The sequence below is a fragment of the Porites lutea genome, chromosome 1, assembly GCF_958299795.1.
Source record: "Porites lutea chromosome 1, jaPorLute2.1, whole genome shotgun sequence".
NCBI lineage: Eukaryota > Metazoa > Cnidaria > Anthozoa > Scleractinia > Poritidae > Porites > Porites lutea.
Genome location: NC_133201.1, coordinates 33781579 through 33804162, shown reverse-complemented (window position 1 = coordinate 33804162; position 22584 = coordinate 33781579). Strand labels below are relative to the sequence as shown.

The following is a 22584-nucleotide window of genomic DNA, read 5'->3' as shown; positions in this document are numbered from 1 at the left end:
ACCTGCGATCAGGCGAATTTTTTTTTTTTTTGGCGGGGGAAAAAAAAAATACGTCTGATACAATTGTTTGTCAATTCGTCTGCCGCCCCCTAATTAAAGGATCTGTCAACGGGAATGTTGGCCACGTCATCCGACAAGCGTGAGCCAATCAAAATTTACCGGAAGTAGCTTCGTTGGCGGCAAATTTACAGATTAAGGCGCGAAATGTCTCTGGACCAGCTGTGCAGAGGTTTGTGCAGAGGCGAGTTAAGCAGGCTTATTTTGTGTCGTGTCGTATGGCAGTTTAAGATGAGTTTTCCTAAGAAGGTGAACAAAACATGTCACTTTTGTGCGATTAATGTTTCATCTGGAGAAGGCACTGTTCCTCTCTTTAAGCCAACGAAAAACAAAGAGTTTTGCGGGAAAAGTTTTTGTAAAACTGGAACTGTCATCCTCTCCGATCTTATTAACAGCGTCGGAATAGATATTGATTCTACCTCAGAAAGTGACTCGTCACTGTGCAAAAAATGTGCAAGGAAAATTGTCAATTGTTGTACTATGTTTCATGAGGTGGAAGAAGGATTTATGTCAAAGATCGTTTCTGCGAGCGAAACAAACGACGATGAATGTAGCGGTGGTGGAAATAAGCGTCTTCACAGTCAGAATTATTCACCAAGCGGGTTAACTCCTGGTTCTAAAAAGCAGAAAGGTTCTTCGTCCCGGAGAGCAGAAGGTGGGAGTAGATCGAGGAAAACGCTTTTTCAGTTGAATTCTGCCTGGTCGGCGCAAGAAAAGCTGGACGATTCTGTTGTAAACTTAATGTGTTTACCAGTGACAGAAACTGATGTGAAAGATGATTACTCGTCAGCAGTTGTCAAGGTGGGGGTTTACCTATTCTATTCTTGTTGCTTGCACTTATGTTTATATTCCAGAAGTGAGACTTACTTTGTTTGAAATATTCCGTGATCTTGGTTACTATAATGTAACTAACTGATACACGCTGTGCCCTTTCACCTTTCTTCGCTCTCACGTTTTTAGCCGCTATTTTCAAACAATAATTGACATAAATTGAGAAAAGGAAAGAAAGAGAAAAGATTTAGACGTTATAAGAAGGTAAAGCCGTTCTCTTTTGCAGTGCTCTTTATCATTCCATGTATTGTTGACAAAGCTCAAAGATAAGTTGGACAATTATTTATTTTCCAGTTTTAGAAATCGGCGATCAGGCTGCGGGTTTTTTTTTTTACGAAACTGTACGGAAAAAAAAAAGAGAAAAAAAAGAACGGCTGATCGCAGTTTACAATGAAGTGTTCAATGAATGTGTTCTCAGTCTAGGAGTGAAAGTAAAATTCTGTTGCCAATTTACCAACATGTTCATTTCAAACCTTTTAATATTCTAACGTGCTTAAAATAATTTGCGATGAGACCTTCTTTTACCGATGTACTGGCGGTAAATCACTTTCCCTTCTTTTTCTTTTTCCAGATATTTATTGCATACCCAAATGGACGCGTCATTGAGCATGAGACTAACCCTGAAGAAAAAATGCTTGTCACAAATTTGGCTTTAGAAAATTACAAAGCTGCTGCACATGGTGTTATGAACTTTGAGGCACTGAAAAGTAAAGTCCTGCTTGAACTGGGGAAACAAGTAAAAAGGGAGATCAAACGTTACTCGAAAGACCCTTCCAACGTGTTCAAATATCGTGGTAATTTAGAGAAGCTAGCTGAGTTCACTAATGAAAGTCTACTTAAAGATGTAGAAGAGAAAATCCCCTCACTGCATACCTTTGTTAAGGCATCTGTTCAAGGTTGCCAAAAAGTGAAAAATCCTGTCAACCAAGAGGCATTAATTATTTCCAGTTACCTCAATCTTTGGATGCCAATTTCCAACTTTGCGTATCGAATTAACACAATTCTAGTCCTCGGGGGTTGCAAGAAGGAAGAAGTCGACTGCTTCCACAAGTTAGGCCTTTCCAGTCACCCCAACACCTTGCGTAATATGCAAAAAAAAGTAGCTGCATCTTTTGACAAGTCAGTAAATGAGTGGAAAATTGACACAGTGAACCGCCATAACAAAATCAAATTACTTGAAGAAGTGATCAACAGTCTCAGCGAAAAAGATGAAAATGCAATGGAAATTTGTACAGTCGATTTTTCCTTGGATGCTGTTTCTAAATATAAGAATTACAGTGATGCAGTTTACAGAGCTTGTAAGGAAATGCTTCCACGGAACCAGGATGACCTTATTGAAGATACTGACGTGCTCTCTGTATTGGATACACTTAAAGGAGAAAAGACCCAAAACTTCAGGTACTATAACTATAACTTGAAAAAATAGAAATTAATAAAGCTTTTCTGACAAACACTGGCAAGCAAAAAAAGGGAAAAGAATGGGTAAAAAATATTTCAGACGACAAATTTTGTTACAGTGGTGACAGAATACGGTATGTGTTTAAAAAACCTTAATGCATCATGATCAGCAGGCGGTTTATCTTAAATACTGACATAAGCATGTGAGCAAACAAACTAGGTAATTCAAGAGATAAAGACCATTATAATGCATCAACTCAAACCAAGCCACTTATAGAAAAAATTATCCAATGAATAATTAACAAAGAACAAGGTATGGTGATATCATTTGTCAATGAACCAATGATATTAAAGAATACAAACACTTCAACAAAATTTGAACCCAATTAGAAGATGTGAACTTCTTTGGAAACCTAACTGCATGTAAGCTTTGATCCTACATTTTGCTTATTTTCAATGGTTTTTATAGTAACCTAACAGGTTTTCAAGCTCTTTAGTTCAACTAAACTTGACAACTGTGATATTTTGATGCTCAGAGAAAGGAATCTGTGGAATAAATATAGTGGCAACACTATAGTATTCAACATGATCATCCTCTCTTCTAAGATAGTGCAAGAAAATTATAACCATGTTGTTTTTGTTTTAATGTGTAGGATTGTGGGGGATAATTGGAACCTGGAGGTAAAAGCTAGATGTCAGACCAAATCACAGAACAACAAATCTCTGCATTACTTCCACGCGTATGCTGTGAAAGACAGGGTCATTCCCAAGGGGCTATCTAACCAACGACCACAAAAGGGTATTGATGAAGTAGAGATGCAGGAAATTTTGCCAACTGCTGAGGTTCAAGAATCCATTTTATCAGACCTATGTTGTATAATTCCAAGAGTAATTGCTGAGTATTTGCCACCCTACAAAACCTTCAGGAAAGCAGTTCATTATCATATACCCCATGCACACTCACAAGAGATGACAGAAAAGTCAGAAGCGGTAAGCTGTCAATGCATGAAAAAATGTTTCAGTGTTAGAGTATGTTGATAAAACACATTGAAGGTTGTCCAGCAGACCATTCAACAGTTGTGTGATTAGTTTCCAGGCCTTTCAAAGATAGCGAGGGTGGGGAGTGACCGTGTTTTGTGTGTAACAAAACAAGGCCTGCACCCCCAGCTTCGTTTCTATTCAAAGGCCGTTCTGAGCCGTAGTTACTAAAACAAGGAATGACCTACAATGACCTACAATGATCTACAATGACCTACAATTATCTACAATGACCTACAATGACCTACAATGACCTACAATGATCTACAATGATCTACAATGACCTACAATGAGCTACTATGACCGAACGTGTAATCCCTGTAATGAACTAAAATTAAGATTTTAGAAAAAGACAAAAAAAAAAGATCAGGGGACGTGTGTCGTAGTTACTAAAACAAGGAATAACCGACAATGACCTACAACGGCCTACAATGACCTACAATGATCTACGATGAGCTACTACGAGCTACAATGACCTACTACGAGCTAAAATGAGTTAAAATAAGCCCTACAATGAGCTAGAAAATGACAGACAATGATGTTTGTCGTGTGTCACGCTTGGACGTGACACTAGGCTCATGGTATCAAATTGCCGAGCACATTTTGAAAAGGCAAAACAAAAATTGTGCCTGATCTCAGGTAACTCGAGAAACTTGAAAATAGATTATTGCAATCGCGTTTTTACCGGTATATCACTATTATACCCTGTATTGACGGAAGTCATGCAGGCACTTCCTCATTTGGCCTAGATGGGTATGGGCCGCTGAGCAGGATATGGATTTTACTATTTAGCAAACAGAGCATCCTGTTGGACCGGAAGCCATTTAAAGGGTCTTATGATGTCTTATATAGGCCAGGGTACTTAAAAAAAATGAACAATTTTTCTTTTGAACAGGGTCAGAATTTGAAGGCCTTCTTTGTTCACCTCTACCCTTACGTCCCTTGAAGATCCCCCCGGATCGACTGTTGGGGTGACTGTGTTTGTTCAATTTGTTTGAAAAAAAGACAAGACGAAATAAAACTAATGGGAAAGGTTGCAAGGGATGGTTTGGACAAAAGTCACAGTATCATCATACATGTATTATTACACTGTAAATTTATCTCCAAACGTAATAATTAGAGGTGCTGTCATCGTTAAATGGGCTGTCATGCAGTAGACTAAACGCGTTACGTTTACGCACACGTCCCCTGATCTTTTTTTTTTTTGTCTTTTTCTAAAATTTTCATGTTAGCTCATTACAGGGATTACACGTTCGGTCATAGTAGCTCATTGTAGGTCACTGTAGATCACTGTAGATCATTGTAGGTCATTGTAGGTCATTGTAGATCATTGTAGATCATTGTAGCTCATTGTAGGTCACTGTAGATCACTGTAGATCATTGTAGATCATTGTAGGTCATTGTAGGTCATTGTAGGTCATTCCTTGTTTTAGTAACTACGCAGTGACATTATCACCTGATGATGACAAAGATCACAGGAGATTGGTTCATCGTGCAATCAGGGAAAACTTCTCAGCTTTAGGTATCTATATACAATAATATATACATTTTCTTTTCTTTCCTTCTCACTGATTTTTTTTCTTTTTTTTTTTCCCTCAGAGAGAAGGGTGGGGTGGGGGTGAGGGTGAGGTTGGTAAGAGTGAGGTAACCTTTGTCATGGTTCAATTTTATCCTTGGTGAAAATTTTATTTTGCTTTATTTTGGAGTATGGTGATGTATGTTAATCAGGTTGAAATAAAGAAAAAAAATTAAACCAACGACAAAATTGAACTACAACAGCCTTTTTGATCAATCTTGTCCCCCTCCCAGGGTCATCTCTTTCCCTCTCAGAGTGAGCAAGGAGCGGCAGAGCTAGGAGAGGCCATGAAGACAAGGTTGCTTTTCACTAACATGTCCCCAGCTTTCCTTTCTACACTTAACTGCGCTTTCCAAAAACACGTGAATTCTGAAGTTCAAAAGCCCGCTGATTTTTGTGTTCTTCGCTGCTGTCAATCATCTAAGTGAACCCCTTAGGAATTAGAAGTTTGCTTCAATGGGTTCAAAATTGATTTGTGATGGGTGGATTTCGATCCGTTTTGTGTGTTTCTGTATTTCAAGGTTCATTGCTTGTGATCGTAATTATGACTGAGAGCAGCAAAAAACGAAATTGTGAAGGCAGCTTTTGAAATGCAGAGTTCATGCGTTTTTTTGAAAAGTGCAGCAAGTTGACCTTTCTCAATTGTACACTGTTTTTCATGCTCTGCTAATTATGTTTTCTATGCCCATTCATTTTCCTTCTCCTCGTAATAATATTCATCGAAGTACCTTTTCTATATTCAGATGTGTAACTTCCATAATCGTGTACAAAAAATGGGTAGGAAAATGGTGGGGAAAATTAGTCCCGTTGAATCCTGAGTTTTTTTAACCTCTCTGGGAAAAAGAAATTAGCCCTATTTCTGGAGGGTTTGAAAAATCTGGGACAGTGTATGACAAGGAAAGGGAAGAAGGTTTTGATTGAAATTATGGGGCATTAAAAAACTGAGGGTTTAGAATTAAGCCAGGGTTCCTTTGTTAGTATTTTAGTGAAATACCCTAACAAAAATCAGTTTGTTATTGGTTAGTATATTTAAACTGCATGCTGCTGGTGATGAGAAAAATAATAATCAATTTTTGCTCAGGTATTACATGTAGTCCTAGAGAGCTATTATGATGTTTTTTCATGAAGGCCCACTGCTTTTACGTTATGCTGTAGTCATTTGAACGCTATATTTTAGTCAATTTTTTAGAAGTTTCTTTAAAGGTTTACGCAGAATTTGTTAATGTGCAAAAGTATGTAATTTAGTTTTCATCATTTGTTCATTGCTTGTACATTATAGGAATTGATTGTGACTGATAAATCAAAAGTTGAATTATCAAAGCTACATTTTCTTGAATGAAAAACACGGTCTTTTGTCCTCAGTTTAGCCCCCGGAAAGCTGAAGATCGCATTGTAGGGCTTTGAAATTTCAAAATTTTCTGGGGTAGCACATGACTCCCCAGACACCTCCCCCCCCCCCCCCTAGAAAAAGGGGACTAATGGCCCGTTGTTGATACAGTCGGTTACTCTATTCAAAGTTGCTGGCTACGTCAATTTTTATTGAAAGCACCAGCTGGTATACAGTGATTATAACGTACTTTGATTTGGTCTTAACATTAAAGAATTCCTGTAGTTCACTTTATTTTATTAAGGCATTCATCTTTATATTTAACATACATGTATACATTTTTCCAGCCTATAGTCACAGCAAGCAACGATAATATTTCCTTGAGTTACAGTTTTAGAATCAACACTTATCATAAGAATTCTTTTGTCTTTTCTAGACAGGGAATAATAAGGGAAACAAAGACACTATGGATGCCATCAACCTGTTGAGCAAACTCCGGAAGATCAAACCAGGCATGTTTGGTTATGCTGGAACAAAAGATAGTAGGGCTATCACCACTCAGTGGGTCTCTGTCTACAGGGTCAGGGCTGAACAGTTACAGAATCTTAACAGCACCCTAAGGAATTTGTGTGTTGGGAACTTTAGATATTGTAAAGAGCCTCTAAAACTTGGTTTTCTGTCAGGAAATCAGTTTATTGTCACACTTCGCAATGTTACTGGAGATCATAGTACAATTGAGGAGAGTTTGGAGTCATTAAAGGTCAATGGTTTTATCAACTACTTTGGTCTGCAACGGTTTGGAACCACGTCAGTTCCAACACATAAAATAGGTAACTACTATGTTTTGTTGTTGTTTTTTTCTTCTGCTTTTTTTAAATTTCCTTTCACACAGCCACAAGGAACAACCTCATTGATACCTATATGTGAGATGTCTGTAATGTATGCAAATTCTATTTGAGACAACAAGCGCCTTGTACCCTAACCCACATTATCATGTCATTAACCACCCCCCCCCCCCCTTCCCCCACCCTGGGTGAGAAAGAAGGCTAAAAAGCCTTAATTATTTGGGGAAGAAGCATGAGTATATTTTCTTATTCTTCAGTTGGTTTGTCACCTTGCTTGTAACCTTGTAGCCACATGGCAACTGGATAGTCATGTTGGTGGTCAATGAAACTATTTTTTTACAAATAATTTGCATGAAAAGTTAATGGATTTAAGTTTATTCATGACCACCAACATGGCTGCCATGACTTCATTTGGAAACCAGCGATACTTTGCCTGCTGCACTTGCACACTGTCACATGACCTTGAAACAATAAAATGACCTTGAGAGAACAAGTTGTAATACTTATAAAATAATCCCCTCAAAATGGGTTCTGTTTGTGCCCTCATGCCACATTGCATTGAATCTGTTCCCAAGTGACTGTGGCACAATAGTGCTCCTGAGAACAATGTTATTCAGTCAGTAACACATGCCACAGGCGGTTTGGTAGAAATAGTGACAGAGTTCTTCCATTAGGAATCGAACCTGTGACCTTCTGGTTACTAGTCGGGATGCCATCACATTCCCATCATTTGGTTACTAGTCGGGATGCCATCACATTCCCATCATTTGGTTACTAGTCTGGATGCCATCACATTCCCATCATTGAACATAAGCAGGGTGTTTGTTACATGAACCTAGTTTAGTGGCCTTACAAGTAGCTCTTACGAGTCTCCTGTAGCTTTTTGGTACAGCATCTGGACTAGTAAACCAGAAGGTCACAGGGGGTACTTGGATTTTTTTTCTTTCAAGTAGCCTGTGTCACTGACTCAGAGCTCAGTCATAGCAATATTCCACTGATATTGTTACCTCTACGTCTTGCGTCCCTGACGCATGAAAATCCCAAAAGGCAGAAAACAATTTATGGCATGCATCCCGTAGGATGTAAAGATTGATCAATTGATCTGAAAATGTATATTTGTACAAATATCCGGCCTGTAATTATGGTTGTTGTTTAATGATGCATATTTCTCTTAGCCTTTGTTGTGCTTTAAAATAGAAGGACTATATTCTAATTTCAGTATACTGTAAATAAAGAGTTTTGGAGTCTGTCTTCAGATTACAGTGAAACCTGTATTAAGTGGACACTGTATTAAGCGGACACCCTCTATTAAGCGGACAGTAGCTGAAGTACCCAAATTTATTTCCCTTATTTACCTCAAATGAAACCTTTACTAAGCGGACACCCTCTTAAGCGGACAGTAGCCGAAGTACCAAAATTTATTTCCCTTATTTACCTCAAATGAAACCTTTCCTAAGCGGACACCTCTATTAAGCGGACGCGGACACCTAAAAGTACCTGAAATGGTCATTTCTATTATTGCCAACCTGTATTAAACGGACACTTGTAATTAAATTCCACCACCCAACATGCCAGACACCGGAAATGCGAAAGATTGCCTCGAATTGCCACCCACAAATTTTTCGATGTTTACATTAAAAAACGTGACTTGACGAACTTATTTGATTAGTTTCACAGTACATGATTGTTTTCTATTTCGTTTTGTTTGTATAGAGCTTGTTTCACTCATCTAATTTCTTCAAATTTGAGTTGTAATTCATGTTTATGGTACTATGATCAATTGGTTCACTTTGATTAAGAAATTAATGCAAACGTCTACCGTCAAAGTCTCTGGGAGTATTATAAACGCTTCCACTGTTCATTTGAATGGCATTTGACACCTCATTTTACATTATATATCGAAACCTATATTAGGCGGACACCCTGTATTAAGCGGACACTACAGCATTCCCCGAGGGTGTCCGCTTAATACAGGTTTCACTATAACCGTTTGGTTACATATTTTAATTTCAGATTCATTTTTTTTAACAGGGACTTATGATTTTTTAGAAGATGAGTCCCAGGACTCACCATAACTATTTGTAACAAAATCACTGATATTCTAGTCCTAGCTGTATGTAGGATGTTTGTCACATGAACCTAGTTTAGTGACCTTAGCTCAGTCTTCTGTGGCTCAGTGGTAGAGCATCGGGACTAATAACCAGAAGGTCCTACTTGCAGGTTTGACTCCTGTTGGGCGTACTCGGATGTTTTCTTCCAAACTGCCTGTGTCATCGACTGAATAACATCTTCCTCATCTATTCACCAGGCTAAAATAGTATTATTATTCACCATCACATTTCTATCAATAGTTCTCCTGTTTTGAGGGAGGAGCTTACTTCACTTTCTAACCCAGTGCCGGATCCAGACCTTTAGATAAGGGGGGGGGGGGGCAGTTTGGTCCAAAAGTAAGGGTGGGGGGGCCCTCCCCTGGGTCCACCACTGTAACCATACATGTTTTTAATGCAACACCTCCAGGTCTTGCATTGCTTCTAAGCAAATGGTCAGAAGCGATTGATCTCCTTCTAAATCCACGCGATGGGGAACCAGATGACTTAAGAACAGCTCGTCAGCATTGGAAGGACACTAAGAATGCCAAAGAAACTCTGACAAAGATCCCCAGAGGGAAGTGTATAGAGAGTGATCTCTTACAGGGTTTGGTTAGACATGGCCCATCAGGACTGGTCAATGCTTTGCAGAGTATCTCCAGGAACACAAGACTCATGTATGTTCATGCCTATCAGAGCTATGTGTGGAACTCCATGGCCTCTAAACGTATTAAGGTATTTGTGACGTTGTCTATTATTATTTTCAGTGATTCTTCTAGTAATTTTAAGTTTTACTACTAAAAGTTATAAAATAACTAAGATAGTACGCGCGCTCTGATTGGCCGAGAGGAGTGTTTGCATCAGAGTATGTAAACATGGTTGTGGCCTCAAGTTGTTTGGCTTTTCGCGCGCTAATCACGCAAGCACAAATTTGAAAAAGTTTTCGAGTTCAAAACTCAAAACGTTTACTTTATTTACCCATTCCTTCGTCGGCTTAAACTTGGAAAATCGTTACAAAGAAGGTGTGTATATTTTTCTTCGCTTAAGCTGACCGTTTTAAGCGAGAAAAATCCGTATTTTGCAAAGCATCTTTTTGCAAAACAAGAACTGATTACGCGTGCAAGACTTCGTGGACAAGATTTTGCGACTGGTAAGAATTTCTCTTTTAATCAGTGCCATACAAAGAGTTTTGCGTTTTTTTCTCGGAAAAGTTATTTTATAAAAGCAATAGAAAACTTTTTTCCTGAGTTTGCATAGCCTGATATAAACACTCGAGGCGTTGGGAGAATTCTCGACAGTTATGCAAACCCTCGACTTCGTCTCGGGTTTGCATAACTGTCTCGAATTCTCCCAACCCCTCTCGTATTTATATCAGGCTATGCAAACACAGAAAACGTTTTCTATTGCTTAAATCGTGCATGCTTTCACTTATAATCCAAGATGCGGTTACTGTAAGAGCTTAGCCATTCAGACATTAAGCTGATTATTTAAAAAACACAAATAGGCCGACCTACATAAAAAAAAGCCAAAGGTGACATAGCGGGTATGTTAGGCTTTCTTATAGTACATACATGTATACATAAATAATTGTTCTTGCATCATATCATGCGCATATCCGGATAAAAGTCAGAATTTGTTTTAATGCCAGTTTAGAGATTTTAACCACATGATTGAAATATTTTTTAAAAGCGTGAACTCGAAAATATTGATCCAATAAAAAGTTTTGAAGAGACTACTAGGTACAGGTGTATAGAAACTAGTATTTCCCGTGCTCTGTTAATACCAAAGTACAAAATATTTTTGCTTTTACTTCGTGTTCGCGGACACAGATGACTTTAAACAAAAGACCTCTTTATTTTCTGTATTTTTCAACTGCGTGCGGTGGACATGAATTTGTGCAAAGAGCAAGCACCATTTGAAAATATGCTATCCAAAAAATTCAAACTAGGCAACGAGTAGTTCCTTTTCCCTGAAAGGATTAGTATCGAGCTAGCGACATACGCCAGCGCGCGTGAAAGACGCCTCCTGCGAGGAAAGGCGAGAAGCGTGTGACGTTTGTGGAACGCTCTTGCCGTTGCGTATTAAGCTCACTCTACTCTCCTGGAGTGAAATCAGTAAGATACGCGTCGTCGAAATTCAACTAAAAACACGGATTTTGGGCCAGCTATGTAAAACGTTGTAGGAACAAATATGGAATAGCCACCTTGGCCAACGATCTTGTAATCTCTACTGAGCAAGAAATTGTTAATGCCAATACAGTCAAACCTCTTTAATACGGACACCAAAGGGACAGAACCAATTGTCCGCTTTACAGAGGTGTCCGTATTATAGAGGTAGGGAAGGTATGATTTTTGGCATTCCTGGGACCAAACGAACTGTTCTTAATAGAGAGGTGTCCGTAAGGAGAGGTTAGACTGTATTTGTTTAGCCAGCTCAAGACGTTCAGGTTGTTAAAACGGCGCAAATGACGCTGTACTTCACTATCTGAACACCTGGAGAAGGCTCATATTTGTTACACTGTATTAGGACTATGGATTGCAACCTGTCAAAGGACACCTTGTAGGGGCATCAAAGAAGTCAGCTGATTGTACAGTTAACAGTGGTGGGTTTCAGAAACTTTGTATTATTTAATGAACTAGGTTTTGATCAAATTATCTCGTGGATGATCCCATTTTTGTTCGATTTCTCTTTGATTTGTTTTCCTATTTAATGTTCTATGTCAGTTCTCCTTGGTAAGTTGGCGCTTTAGAAAGGAAAAGAGGGCTGGGCCGAGTTACTTTCGCAAAGACTTCTGGGACTATTACAAGGGACAGGGAAAAACAGTAGGCCATTTGCACGATGACGTCATTTTATTACTACAACTACTAATACCAGAATACTTCAGTGGTTTGCTTTCTTGTGCAAATGAGGGCTTTGTTGTTTTAAACCTCGCTGGGATTACCAAATTTAAATATGAAAGGAAAAACGAAAAGGATTTTGGTAGTAGTAGTAGTAAAATGACCCGATCGTGCAAATGGCGTTTTGGCCAATAGCTGATGATCGGTACGTCCCCAGTAACGTTTGTACCAGAAACAAGAAATACGACCGTAATGTCAACCTCGATGTCTAGGAAACGAGTTGAAGGAGAAATAAAACAGTCAAACTTCATCTTTGCAAGTGCATCACAATTTTGTTGCTTGTCTTGTCACTGCATGACTACAACTTTAACCTGAGATCAGGCCCAATGTTAGCGGTTCTCATACATTCTCTCAAACGGCTACCGCTAAAAAATCTCTTTTCGTTTCGCCTTGCCCGCCGGAATGTTATTTACAAAGCGAAACAAAAACTGAGCCTGATCTCAGGTTACTACAACTTGAACTTTTTTTGAAATTTACCAAAACACATTTCATAAATTTTATTGCCTCTATTTGACGTTGGATGCTCTCCCCAACTAGCGATTCAACCACAGGACTTTGCTTTGACTTCAAATGACAATTGAATGGGGCGCAAATAAAATCTCGATATGACAGATATTTTAATCTTAGAAAATGTGAAAAGGACTACAGAGTGCACTGATTACCACATATTGCGCGAATTTTACGGAGGTGAGCTTCCTTAAAATGGGCGCACCAGAGTTGATGACCTCTCTTAGTCAAGGTCCCAACAGTGCCTACCTTTAAGACGGTTGACTACTCTTTCCTTGTCAGTTTTTTTTTACTGTATGTGGTATATCGCATTCCAAACACTTATCAAGAACATTGGAAATGCATTATAAGCGTCTGGGACGTTAACATTTTCTTTGCTTAAACCCGCTAATGTTTCCCGCTCGGGAACTTTGCCAATGAAGCCAGCTTGAGCGCTGTTCGAGATAAGTCAACTTATTTAGAAATCCTACACCGTTATTGCAGACAATCCCCAAGTGGAAGATGTGGTGGACTTCATTTCCGAACCCAGTCGCACCGCGGTCACTGTGCTAACGGAAGAGCATCTAACATCCGGGCAGTACACCATTCATGACGTCGTTCTTCCACTTCCTGGTTACGATTCAAAGTAGACAGACTGCAAATTATCTTAGTTGCTAAAAAATATATATCTACGGGTCGCAACTGTTCATCAGTAGGATGCCTAAAATGCGTGCAATTCCACAATTGGTTTCGGCTCCATTAAATCCTATACCAATTGCAGAACATTTTAGGAGGAGCCACCCACCATGTGAGCACAGTCACGGACAATGTATAAGTGAGGAAAATAACGCAAAGTAAAATTAAGACGTTAATAAACGAACTAAATGTACACGTCAATTAAATAAATAAAGAAATAATGCGCGCGCTCAAAATAAAATTGTACGCGCACACGTACCGAGATACATCTGAAATACAACACTAGGTAATAAATAAGTAATGTAAGGATACGATGGTGCAATTCAAGGCTGGATTGCTAATCTCATCTCCCGCAGGGCTGCACCATACTTCTCGACGATAAGACCATGGCGACTGAAGAATTTATTAAATGATTTCTGAAGTAGCTTGGTTTCAAAGCCTTGCTGTCTGAGTCGTAATGAAAGTCCACGGAGTCTATTGATGAAGTCAACTTTGGACGTGCAAATTCTAGCATATCTCACCAGTTGAGATATATAAACACCGTAAGCTGTTGTTTACCCAGACAACCACATGAAAGATCACTACAAAAAAATCATGGCTGATGATGGACTGGACATCAGTAACATGCGGCATAAAGTGAAAGATTATTCTCTGTCTGGCGCTTATCGGTAAGTCTACTTAACAAAAGTGGAACGGTCGAGTGTAGTCTTGAATAGGGCTTTTTTTTTACAGTAACCGACATTTCGACATTCAGTGCGGCGTCACAGGTGCATCACGTCAGTTGATCTTATTGGAACCATGACGAAAACCCTTCTTATTCGTTCAAAATATTCCTGTTTCGGATTGGCATAAATCCCTTGGCTTATTGTTTAAAACCAGCTAGCGTTGACCAAGTTTGGAAGATGTTTGGCGGCCTTAATACAATCCACGCCAATTGACCTCTCCAGAAAACACCATAACATACCATAATACTGTTTGTTGGTCACTCCAAAATTTTGCTTGAGCATTGTTTTCAGTTTCTCTTGAAGCCATTTTACTTCGCAAGAGAAACTAGTACTGCAGATAATGCTTATGCAAAATTTTGGAGTGACCAACAAACAGTATTATGGTTCGTTATCATGGTGTTTCTGGAGTGGTCAATTGTACTGAAGTGACGTCGACAGAAATAGGGGCAGCAGAAGGCGCGGTAGGTCAGCTCTTTTTACCAGGGCTGGAGAAGATTTTACTCTTTCGCAAAACTACCACTCAATAGTTAACAATTGCTATTTAAAGAATTTCTGCTAGACTAAACGTCCCTTCATATCCTGAGATTCCCGAGGAATAGACCAATGATGTGAACACGGGATCTTTACGTAGATCGAGGTAAGCACGCTTTATTAAGTTGGAAATATTTTGAATGAATAATAACTGCAACGGTTATTGAATTCGGCTTTTGAATGATACATGTAGAGAATTAGGCATATCTTGGAGGGTGTTATACGCCTCCTCGGTCTGCATAATTCTTCATATTATAACTCTGCCACTCAGCTCTATATGAGCACGCATTTTCCCACATTGTTCTCGATACATTTCCATTGGTGCAGTAAGGAGAACTTGTTTTACAATCAAAAACTCATTTTACTCGATTTTTTTTACAACCTTCATGTTTGATTATATTCGATAACCAGTCCGGAATATCCCTAAATTTAAGGACAGGGCCAACTGGTCACGCGGCACTTTTCAACCAATTATGTTTATCAACAAACAAATCAAGACATCGCCCCAGTGATCAAAAATTTTAAAAACAGCGGACGGAGTCGGACAGAATCAGTCATCGTTTCGAGGCTCTCAGGCATATCTTTAAGACTTTTCATGAGGCATGCACAATTTTTTTAAGTGGACAGCGTATCAGAAGCCATATTGGAAGTGTCTCGTGAAATATTCAGCACATTTTGTGGCTTATTTCTTCTTTTAAACAACGCGATGTATAGGTGAGATTTTGGTCGGTTTTCAAGGTAGGTGAACAAGCATCTATTATTTTTTCGATTCACAGATTTTTTGCGAAGTTCTAGATATTTTTCCTCGATTGTCACATCGGTTAACTTTTATCATGTTGAAAGTGGGGATGGTAGACAACCTAGAATTTTGGTAGACAATTTTTGAATCGGCCGAGGTCCAAAACACGCACGTTTTCCACTCCCGGGTCTCTCACAGAGCCGTGTTATTACCTTTTTTTCGCATTAGTACGAGCCTTTGCCGTTTTTCTTTTCAAGGCCAAAATAACTTTATTAGCGTTATGGATATTCAAGTCCAACATCTCGCCTCACTTTGCCGAATTTGCGGGGATGAAATTGAAGATCACAAGCGCAAGGTAGATACTAACCGCTTTGTTTCTGAAATTCACCAAATCTGGAAAGATTTAATGCTGTTTGATTCTCAAAATGTTCATCCACCAGTAAAAAAACAATCAAAGAAAGAAGGCAAATTTCAACTGTAAATGATGTATTTCGCTACTCATTGAACATGCACTGATTATCTGGGATAAAATTAAAACATTGCAGGTACTACAGCAACCAAAGAAAGCACCAGATGCGTGAAGTCAACACGAAACAACACAAAAAAACAAACAAGAAAAATCAATAAATTTGAACTACTTTTTATTCTGGTTATGATGACTGGTTCTTTGATTCTTGACCTGTAGAAGTTAATAGGTAGTACTAATCTTGTTTTGTGCGATCTCAACAAATTTTCACACTCTCTTTATAAGGCTATTTTTACACGGGACCAGTTTGCTTGTATCAAAAATCTTGCAAGCCACGCCATTGAAGCCCACGAGCTCTGCGATCGGTCCGGAATCAGTTCGAACACCCCAATGATTCCTTGCAATGATTAATGTTCTTATTCTCTTACATGAAATGTTTTCTTTGAAATATTAAATGTGAAACCTAGACGAATACTGTAAGCTCATCTTTAATTCTGTCCGACTCCGTCCGCTGTTTTGAAAATGATCACTGGGGCGATGTTTTGATTTATTTGTTGATAAACACAAGCGCGCCTTCTCACTGGTTAAAAAGTGTCGCGTCACCACTTGGCCCTGTCCTTAAATTTAGGGATATTGCGGACTGATAACACCAACCCTTACCTGGGTGAAACAAGAAGTCGCCCTTATTTTTGAACTGAAGTTATTCTGAGGGAAAGTGAACTAAATGCGATTTTCGTTTCTGCTTTAGCCGAATTTTTTGCCACAGTTGGAACGTGGATTTTTCCAAAATCGTCATTGAGTTGCTAACAACAATTGTACTGCAAATCATAGTTATTATGTATTCCCAATCATACTATTCTTAAAGAATGAATCACAACTGAGTTTAGGTAGCTTTCACAGGTCTGCATCGGCTTTTACAAATTTCTTTTCTTATATTTTTATTTCTCTGTTTCACTAAGGAATCATGTCAATCGCTTTTCAGTAACATAGGATGAATTAGGCTTGTCCTTTCAGTCAGCTTTCCCGCACAATGCTCACTTCAATGTACTTGATGCCCACTTTTTCGTTGCTGGCATCAGCGTATATTTCCAGAAATAGGCCTTTTTGAGCATTCAGCTTGTGTTGGAAAATCATTTCACTGCTGAAGCCGCCATCGTGGGAAGTAAAACAGGTTCCCCACCGGTCAGACAGACCTAGCTTGGTCTCGACCCTTCCCGGGTAGTAAAACTCGGCAGGCTTCGGCAAAGGCGAGCCATAACGACGATCGCTACCCATTGTGTTGCCGCTGCTTCCCTCAAGTGGATCACAAGGAGACGCATTTTTGTAATTGTTTTTGTCGCGAATATGAACACCAACAAAAAACTGACCGTCGGAAATCACGTACGAGGGATCGCTTTCTCCCTGACCGATATTAATGTCAGTCCCGATGACCATTTTTATAACAAGGTTTGCATCGGCGTTTAGCGTTTCTGCTGGAATGAGTGGCACTTGTATGAGGCGAGCGTAATTCACTGGTGCGCTCAGGAAGGTCAGTTTAGTGGCAGTCACGGTATGTTGATGGTAGATAAAGCTTGCTGCATTCACTAACTTCATGGGTGTAAACAGCTGGTAGTAAGGAATTTTTTCCTGGAACAAAAAGTATAAGTTTTAGTGGAAATTGTAATTACAATGTACGCGTTACGCGTTGTTGACTTATGGGTGTTAGGCTTCATTAACTGCGTTGAACAATTCTGTTGTTAAAAATTTCTTTACTTGTATTAAAACTGTCCTCCTCGCATCGGAAATTTTGCGTCGGCAAGTTTCAGCTGGACTAAATATGCTTGACAGAGAAATGATTTGTGATTTGTGGCGCCCTTATGTTGGGGGTACTCCCTTATATAGGCTATATACGTGCGGCGCCAAAGGGTATGTTTTTTTAGCCGTTTTGGTCTGAAACTAAGGGTATCAATGTCGACCATTTTGGTCTGAAATAGGGTATGGTTTGTGCATGCTAGTCTTGAATTGGGTGTGTTTTTTAGAAGAAGCTACTTCTTCCTCATTAGGCGATAAGACCATTTCCCTTTTAATGTTTACGTCAACCGTGTACGTGCCGTAACATTTTGTCGCGCGCTCCGGTCACGCGTCAGGTCTGAAATAGGGTAGGGAAAATAAAAGGGTTTCAGAAAGCGTGCCGCACACCCGCACTAAATTTTTCTGGAAGTACCCCCTCCCCCCCCCCCCCCTTAAGATTCAGTTAAGGTGTAAGCGTGTGTCAGGGTAATTGGATATATTTTACGTGTTGCGTGGGCTATTTCAGTGTGATCATGTGAAGGTCTTGGCCTTCGATTGTAAGAGAAACGGGTATTTCTCAGTCCCCACTAACTTTATAAACGAAAATTGAAAGGCTGTTTCGGGAGTTTTAAATTTCGCGATTTTGTGAGAAATATTATAGTGAACAACAGAAATATTTACCGTTTAATGTAACATGTTTCTAACTCATTGTTGGGTCGGGTGTGTATACTGAAAAGTGCGACGAAGAAAGGTAATTTTCGTACCTAAAACTAAACCCATCAAGTCTGCAACTAATAGCAACTATGATAGTTTCATTGTTTTACGTAATATCTTGATAATTTTCGCGAGAGTTGATAACTTAACTACGTGTAGATAAGGGCCTTCAGTTCTGAAGAGCTATCCTTCGAGGATTATGCACAGTAGACCATAAAGGAATTCCATGCTATAATGTTGTGGTAGCATATACATTTATGCAGGTTGTGAAATATAGAGTTAGAAGTTTCTTACCTTGGTCTCAGCTGAAGAATGCTGCACTGAGAACAGTGCAGCTAAGAAGATCAACACTAGCATTATATGAAACAGATTATAGGGAACGAATCGTTCTGGCATGCGGTAGAGCAGAAATAAAGGGGAAAATTAAACATGGAATATACTTATAATGACGACAGTGACAACGTCTTGACTTTTGATTGGATAACTTTTACATGATTGACGGCTGCGTGAAATCTCGTTCCCTCCCAGAGGGCGTTTAGTGGGCTAGAGTATCGCGGCCCATGGGAACGCGTTTGGGCTTTATGCAGTGACTTCGGGTCAACTGATTTTAGATCACGTACGAGCATTATCTTTACTCTTGTATCACGTCATTTATGATATTCGTTTACCAGTCGTCATTGTGAATAGCGTAGAAGTCCGTTTTTTTTTACCATTTCCACCGTTCTCGTGATTAGGGAAACCGTAAACGAAAGCGCCGCTTGGCGTTTGGACTGTTAACAGTGTCCTATTTTCCCGTAAAACCGTCGAAACCAGGCGCTTACATAATGGGTGGTCATCTTGGTTTTAAATTTACCAAGGGGGCACTTATTACGGAGCCCAGTTAGTGCCACATAATTTTTATCATCAAGTTTCTTTTTCACAATGTTAGTTTTCTCTGGCACGACTCTTTTTTTTCGGCACGACTGTTTTATTGGCACGACTCCTCTTTTTCAGCACGACTTTTTTCCTACACAATTTTTTTTTTTCGGCGCGACTTTTTTTTCGGCACGACTTTTTGTTTTCGACACGACTTTTTTTTTTTGAGAAAATGCAAAGGGTGACAGGCCGCACATCTATACCGGCGTGAAACCTTGTGTTAACCCTTTATATTTTAGCTCTAACGACCATGTCCTTTAGGGATTTTCCTTTCTTGTAGGAAATGATGAGTGGTTCTTTAAAAATTTGGCGAAGTAACGGTTGGTTTTGTATGAGATTCCATTTTTTCGTTAAAACTTCTTTTAAAGTAGACACTGAGGGCTGGTACTGTGTCACGAAAGGCAATATTCTTTTGCTTCTCGTTGTTTTGTTTCAGGAGTACAGACTCCCTCTCTGTGAACTTTATATGTGATAGAAGGTTTTCTATCATAGTTTGTGGGTAGCCTCTGTCAATCAAACGTTTTCTGAAATTTGAAATATTATCCTCAAACGTAGTTTTTGAGGAGTTTGTTCGTAGGATTCTCAAGGCTTGTCCTTTGACAAATCCTTTTTTAACACTCGGCGGGTGACAAGAGGTAAAATGTGTGTACTGGAAGGTTTCCGTGTTTTTAAAATGTGTCTTTACATCAAGGATAGATTTTCCTTGAATCTTGTGCTTTTGTATACAACCGTGTCTAAAAACACAGTCTCAGTGTCAGATATTTCGGCCGTGAATTTGATAGTTGGGTGGTGTAAGTTTGCTTGTTCGATGAAGGCTTCGATGTCTGGTTTACTTATGTCCCATAGGGAAAAGATATCGTCGATGTAGCGTTTCCAAACTGTAGGTTTAAAAACGGTTCTGCTTAGAATTGTTGTTTCAATATGTGCCATAAAAATATTGGCAAAAGAAACTGCTATCTTTGTGCCCATTACAGTACCATGGGTTTGTAGCTAGTGTTTTCCATTGAACTGGAAAGAATTTTCTTTGAGGAGTAGTTTAAGCATTTCCCGCAGGTAATGTGTAGGAATAGAAGGGTTGTCTTCGTAGAAGTTTCATATGCTTTACAGACAATTCCAATGCCCTCGTTCTGTGGTATATTTTTGTGTAAAGACTTGTGACGTCCATCGAAACAAGAAATGTCTGTTTTTTCACCTTTTTGTTTTCAATAAAATTTATAAAGTCGGTGGTATCTTTAAGTTATGATTTCTGTATTTTGATATTGGTTGCAGTAGTGAATTACGATGACCATGTGCTCCATGCCACTACAATAATATTGGTCAGCGGCGACCTCTCCTGGTCGTGCCGAAAAAAAAGTCGTACCGAAAACAGAAAGTCGTGGCGAAAAAAAAGTCGTAAAAAACAATAGTCGAGGCGAAAACAAAAAGTCGTGGTGAAAAAAAAGTCGTGCCAGAAAAAACTGACGTCGTGAAAAAGAAACTTGATGAGAAACTTTAGGTGGCACTAACTGGGCTCTCCTCTCAAAGCATGTGCCCACAGGGTGACACAAAGAAGCTACGGAGAGAGAAAACACTAAGTTGAACTCAGGTTAGGGCAAGCGTACTAAGGGTTCTATCGTATCGGGATAGATGGCCACAGTGTGATTTTGCGTCGACGATGTACACCTCAAAGCCCTCCTCCCTCGGCGCAGTGGAAACCAAGATGGGCGATCTTTAAATCGTCGATCTTACCAACCTCGTCCCCAGGATCCTCTCCTATCCGTTCCCTGGGGACGAGGTTTTCATCTTACGTGAGAGTAGGGGATTGTTTTAAGGAGGCAGCGTGACCTAGTGGTTTGTGCGTCGGACTCGTTTCCAGCCGTCCCGGGTTCGAGTTTCGCTCAGACCCCGTATGTGGATTTGTTATGGGTCGTCCCGAATTCATATCCTTAGCGACGTTTGTAAATAGCGAACTGTTTGCTTCCAGCCCGTTGGAGTTTTTAATCCTTCTCCCCATGTGAGGGAATCCAGATTCCGCAATCCTAGAAATTTTTGCTTGTGGAATCCGGAATCCTGGGCCTTGGAATCCGGAATACAGCTGTAGGAATCCGGAATCCCAATGTTTTGAAATTTCTTAGAATTCAAGGAGACACTGTTGTAATATTCAGTTCTAATTTATTCTCGATGGTGAGAAAAGTAGATTATAACAGACTTTTTATTAATCAAAATTGTCGTGCAACGTTTGGCATGGAATGAATTCAAGACGCCGAGGAAGTTTTGTTTTGCTTTTTCTTTATCAGTTTTTAGCGTCTCAAAAAAAAAAAAGAAAAAGAAAAAGAAAAAAAAATGGAATATCGTTATCCATTGTCTGACTGTCTGGAGGACTTGTGACCTAAGTTTAGACCAGGAACTCTGTACGTTTCCCTTAAGCTTGAGTACAGAAAAGATTTGACCATGGATTTCAATGGAATAAAGCCACTTCTTTTCTAGTCAGTGGTCCGTTGTTTAGAGTTGTGGTATATGTTTGATTTAAAGCAATTTTGTTGCATGTCCGTACATACCAGTGAAGAGTTTAAACATGATACTTTTACAGTTGAAAAAACTAGCAGAAGTGTGTTTTTAAACCTGATAATACGCTACTGCAAGTTTTTTGAACGGCTTCAAAATCTCTTGATAAAGATCAACTCATTCTTGCACTAATAAATAGATTTGGAGTTATTTTGGTCTAAAAAATTGGACGTAAAGTTTAGCCGTGTCTTTATCAGATATAAAGACACTAGTTAAACATTAATTTCTTTCGTGTTTTCTTCACGAATTTTTAATGAGTTTTATATTTTTTTTTTCTGAAATCACCCAGCCCCTTCCTCATACGTTAATGGCTGACTCCTAAAGTTAAGCATAGTATAAGTGTAGTATATGAATATTATAAGTATAGTATAAGTTTATTTTTTAAGGTGAAATGTTAAGTATATAAAAAAGGCTTCGCTTTAGTTAGGCTTGGCTAAATCTATATTATTACTCCCCAAACTTATCATTGTGTACAACGCAAACTGTAGTTCAATTTTATCCGTAGTTTAAATTTCATTTTCCTTTGTTTATATATAAGATGATGAGCGCTGATCCACACCGGTTACCACCGTTTTAGGGAAATCGGTCAGATTTTTCATAATAAATATATAACTATTTTAAACAGAAAAATTTCCGAGTTGAAATCTGTCAATTGGTTTTGGCAGACAGTAAACATCCTGTCTGAATGACTCAGAAGACTTTTGGTAGTTGAAATTCAAAAAAAATTTCAGAGGGAGGAAGCCCCCGGACTCCACTAGAACCTTGCTTTTTCGGCGCTTGTTTAGGAAATCGGTCAGTATTTCATCCGCGCCCTGAGTTCGGAACAAAATAAAATTTCTCCTCGGCTAGTTTACATTTATACATTGGATTGTCGTGAACAAAGTCCTTTCTTGCCGCCAAAATTTAACGCAGAATGAAATCTAACAGAATAATATTTCTCCG

The 22584-nt window shown here is 39.1% G+C and overlaps 1 protein-coding gene and 1 pseudogene across 1 annotated transcript; one reads left to right on the top strand and one right to left on the bottom strand.

Annotated features, from left to right (window-relative positions):
- The window catches only part of LOC140948801 (pseudouridylate synthase 7 homolog), an 87510-nt pseudogene extending 73600 nt beyond the window's left edge, over positions 1-13910 (top strand).
- Positions 13911-16580: 2670 nt separating this feature from the next.
- Positions 16581-18602, bottom strand: LOC140937497 (uncharacterized). The gene is made up of 2 exons (XM_073387059.1): positions 18478-18602; positions 16581-17325 (listed from the first exon to the last, which is right to left on the bottom strand). Exons 1-2 carry the CDS (start codon positions 18577-18579, stop codon positions 16714-16716), a joined length of 714 nt encoding a protein of 237 aa, XP_073243160.1. The 5' UTR covers positions 18580-18602; the 3' UTR covers positions 16581-16713.
- Positions 18603-22584: the final 3982 nt, after the last annotated feature.